Here is a 3,208-nt window from a genome sequence, read left to right on the forward strand (position 1 = left end):
ATATATATATATATATATATATATATATATACACGTGTGCATATACATACACACACAAATGGGGGGATACGCACCAAACAAGTTTATGAAATCTGGTTGAAAACTGTATTTTATACTTTTCAATGTGCCTGTGTTATTTATATGACAAAATAACAAAAATACAGTGAGAGATATGAAAATGAAAAGACCAGTAGACCTTTAATACTTTACATACATAGTTCTACTTCATTGACTGTGTAATCTGGCCACATTGTTAAACAGTAAAAATGTCTGTAGTTGTGTTCTGCTTGTTGACTGCCTATTCCAAGTTTTGTAACAAAGTTGAAGAACTGATATTTCCTGAATAACATTAAAAAAAATTCCTTAGCTTAAGTCATCTCATCAATAATACTGCACATTGCAGCATCCTTATCCCACACTTTGTCCTTACTGGGCATGTTCTTGTCAGTTTGTGCAACCATGCAGCTAACACCAGTCTCATCTACATCCCTAGGCTCGGTTTTCAGTCTGAAGTCTCCAGCTGACGCCACGCCACCAGCCTCTCCCACGCTGGAGCTGTTGGGTTGTGGCAAATCATCAGGCAGTGAGGCAAGACACCCCTGGATCATCTCCACCACCCGCTCCAGGTGCTTCTGGAAACGCTCAGCCGTCTCCAGCCTCTGTCTCTTCTGAACCTCCATCATGACCCGTAGCGTCTCTCTGGCCTGGTGGGGACGGTACTCGTTGATGAGGTGATGTATGTGGACAAAAATGAGTTTCAAGTCCTCCAGCTTCTCCTCTCGCTTAATGCTGCCTGGGCTTTTGATGAGGATATCCAGAAGGTCCAGAAAGTTGACCAAGATGGACATATTTAGTTTCTTCAGCTCTCTTTTGTGGTCAAACTGCATAGGATGAAGGCGCTCAATGCCTTGGTTCTCCAGTGGTCTAATAATGAGGTCATCGCATTGGAACTGATTGCCAAACATCATGTAACTGTCTCGAATAAGAGGAGGGGGTTTGGGGGCCAGTCCCTTTCGCACATTTTCATCCGTGTACTCCTTGATGTATTGCATTGGAGGCGGTGGAAGAGCACTGACCTGCTGTGGCTCCCCCATCTTGGAAATCTAGTCAAGAAAAGCGACAAAATAATCAAATCTATTTGTTAAATTAACCAGTAACATTATTCAATAATGCTATTATTTGTTAATAAATAATAGCATTTCTTGGGGATACATTCTACAAAATAATAATAATAATCATGATAAACAAAATTCGCTTTGAAAAAATACTTTCGCTTTCCTAGAATATACTTCCGTAAAACAAACATATTGGAGGGCTTTGGAAATGCAGTAAAAGAAAACACGACTTAGTTGATCAACAATACTGGTTTAGAAAGAGCTAACAATTTACATGCTAAATGCTACGGCTCACCGAATAATGATTCAGACTGGCAAAGCGCTTGACTTTATGGGACTCATCACTGTAATATTTAACTAAATACTTACCGAGACTGCTGGCTTTACTGAAAAAAAGTACTGTCAGCTACGTAAACAGATTTTCAGTAAACATAAGCAAAGCGACCTGTCCTTTTGCATGTCTCGATTGGCGATTTCTTCAGGTCTAAAGATGAATGGATTGCATTGGTGCACAGTCCCTTAGCAACGAGGTATTTCATTGGCCAAAAACAGATTAGGGCGGGTCCTAAGCAAGCGTATTCAATGACGTCGTAGTCTGATCTAGCCTTTAAAAAAAAAGGAAAAGAAAATGAACAAAATTCCACAAAATCTAAGAAATATTTATATTTTTAATTTACTTATTTAAAAAAACATAGTGTCTTGGCATTAATGAGAGAAAAATGACATTGTATGATCTCGTACCCAGTGAGTTTTGAGTTGCATGTTTGATTTTTGTTTACATTACTTCTTGTTTGTTTGTTTGTTTGTTTGTTTGCTTATTCGTTTCTTAATATTTGTTGGCAGATTGTCCATGATAGGTATCTATATGTTTGCTTTAGACAACGACAGCAGGGTAAAAAGGTCAAAGCTCTAAAAAGGGTGAGTAGCTGTTAAAGTGATACTTGACTTATCTTATACAGTATGTACTTTTTTTGTGTACTTTCATTGCATTCTCCCTTTATTTTTGTCTCATTGTTTTATTTTCTTGTTTATTAATTTATTAATTATTGTGCTGTATAAAAGATTTTTTAATATCTTAATAAAAATATAATATTAAGAATTTATTGGAGGGAAAGCTGATTAGGTAGGTTTATATATATATATATATATATCAGGGGCATAGATTACGCGGGGGACACTTTTAATATCATGTAAATTCGTCCCCCACACTTTTTCTGGCAAGTGTGTTCACACAGAGGTCAAAGAGACAGGATAGTCTGTGCATGATCTGATTCTATTTATTTGGAATTAAGCAACAATTCTATCTCCATAGATGAACATTGAGGAGCGCTAAACACTCAGTGCAGTGTATGTTTCATTCACACTCGAAGCCAGAGGCGCTCTCCGCAGAAAGTCGTACGAGGAAAATCCTAATGTGGACAAAAGCATCCAGCTATCGCTGTATGAAAACAGAAACGTTTGGAAACATGAAGACATTAAACATACGATTGCGACAATATGGTTTATTTGTGTTTGTCAAGTCATCTCCAGGTAATAAATAAAGTATATGAACAATGCAGTGCTAACTGACATAGCATCTATTACAGTATAGAAACTATTCTGCCTTATGTGATTAAAAAAAAGTGTTTGTAGTATATAAACAAATCATTATTATTGGTTATTGTCCAGCAGTTATCTGATTTCTAAGCCAATTAAAAGCTAGAAATGAGAGAAAATTTTAAGTTGCCTATACACCAGTCAAAAGTTTTTAAATGTTTTTTAAAGAAGTCTCTTCTGTTCACCAAGCCTGCGTTTATTTGATTCAAAGTACAGCAAAACGGTAACATTTTGAAAAAGTTTTACTAGGCTATTTCAAATAACTGTTTTCTATTTGAATATATTTTAAAATGTCATTTATAATGATTTCAAAGCAAAAAATTTTGCATCATTACTCCAGTCACACTATCCTTCAGAAATCATTCTGATATTCTGATTTGCTGCTCAGAAAACATAATTAATAATAATAATAATTTAAAAAAGGTTTCTTGAGCATCAAATCAGTATATTAGAATGATTTCTGAAGGATGTGACACTGAAGACTGGAGTAATGATGC

At 35.9% G+C, this 3,208-nt stretch overlaps 1 protein-coding gene across 2 annotated transcripts; it reads right to left on the reverse strand.

The window, feature by feature from the left end:
• Nucleotides 1-73: 73 nt before the first annotated feature.
• On the reverse strand, nucleotides 74-1,641 carry med7 (mediator complex subunit 7). Of its 2 annotated transcripts, none has more exons than XM_016245845.1 (2): nucleotides 1,485-1,641; nucleotides 74-1,103 (listed from the first exon to the last, which is right to left on the reverse strand). In XM_016245845.1, exon 2 carries the CDS (start codon nucleotides 1,092-1,094, stop codon nucleotides 369-371), a length of 726 nt encoding a protein of 241 aa, XP_016101331.1. In that variant the 5' UTR covers nucleotides 1,095-1,103; nucleotides 1,485-1,641; the 3' UTR covers nucleotides 74-368. The 2 variants fall into 2 exon arrangements, with proteins under 2 accessions (XP_016101331.1, XP_016101339.1); XM_016245853.1 differs by lacking the exon at nucleotides 1,485-1,641 and adding an exon at nucleotides 1,411-1,435.
• Nucleotides 1,642-3,208: the final 1,567 nt, after the last annotated feature.

Source organism: Sinocyclocheilus grahami, unplaced genomic scaffold, assembly GCF_001515645.1.
Source record: "Sinocyclocheilus grahami isolate Dianchi unplaced genomic scaffold, SAMN03320097.WGS_v1.1 scaffold23.1, whole genome shotgun sequence".
Classification (NCBI taxonomy): domain Eukaryota; kingdom Metazoa; phylum Chordata; class Actinopteri; order Cypriniformes; family Cyprinidae; genus Sinocyclocheilus; species Sinocyclocheilus grahami.

What these genes read in the sequence shown, in the direction of transcription:
- med7 (XM_016245845.1), bottom strand. Translation starts at nt 1,094, where the DNA reads ATGGGGGAGCCACAGCAGGTCAGTGCTCTTCCACCGCCTCCAATGCAA.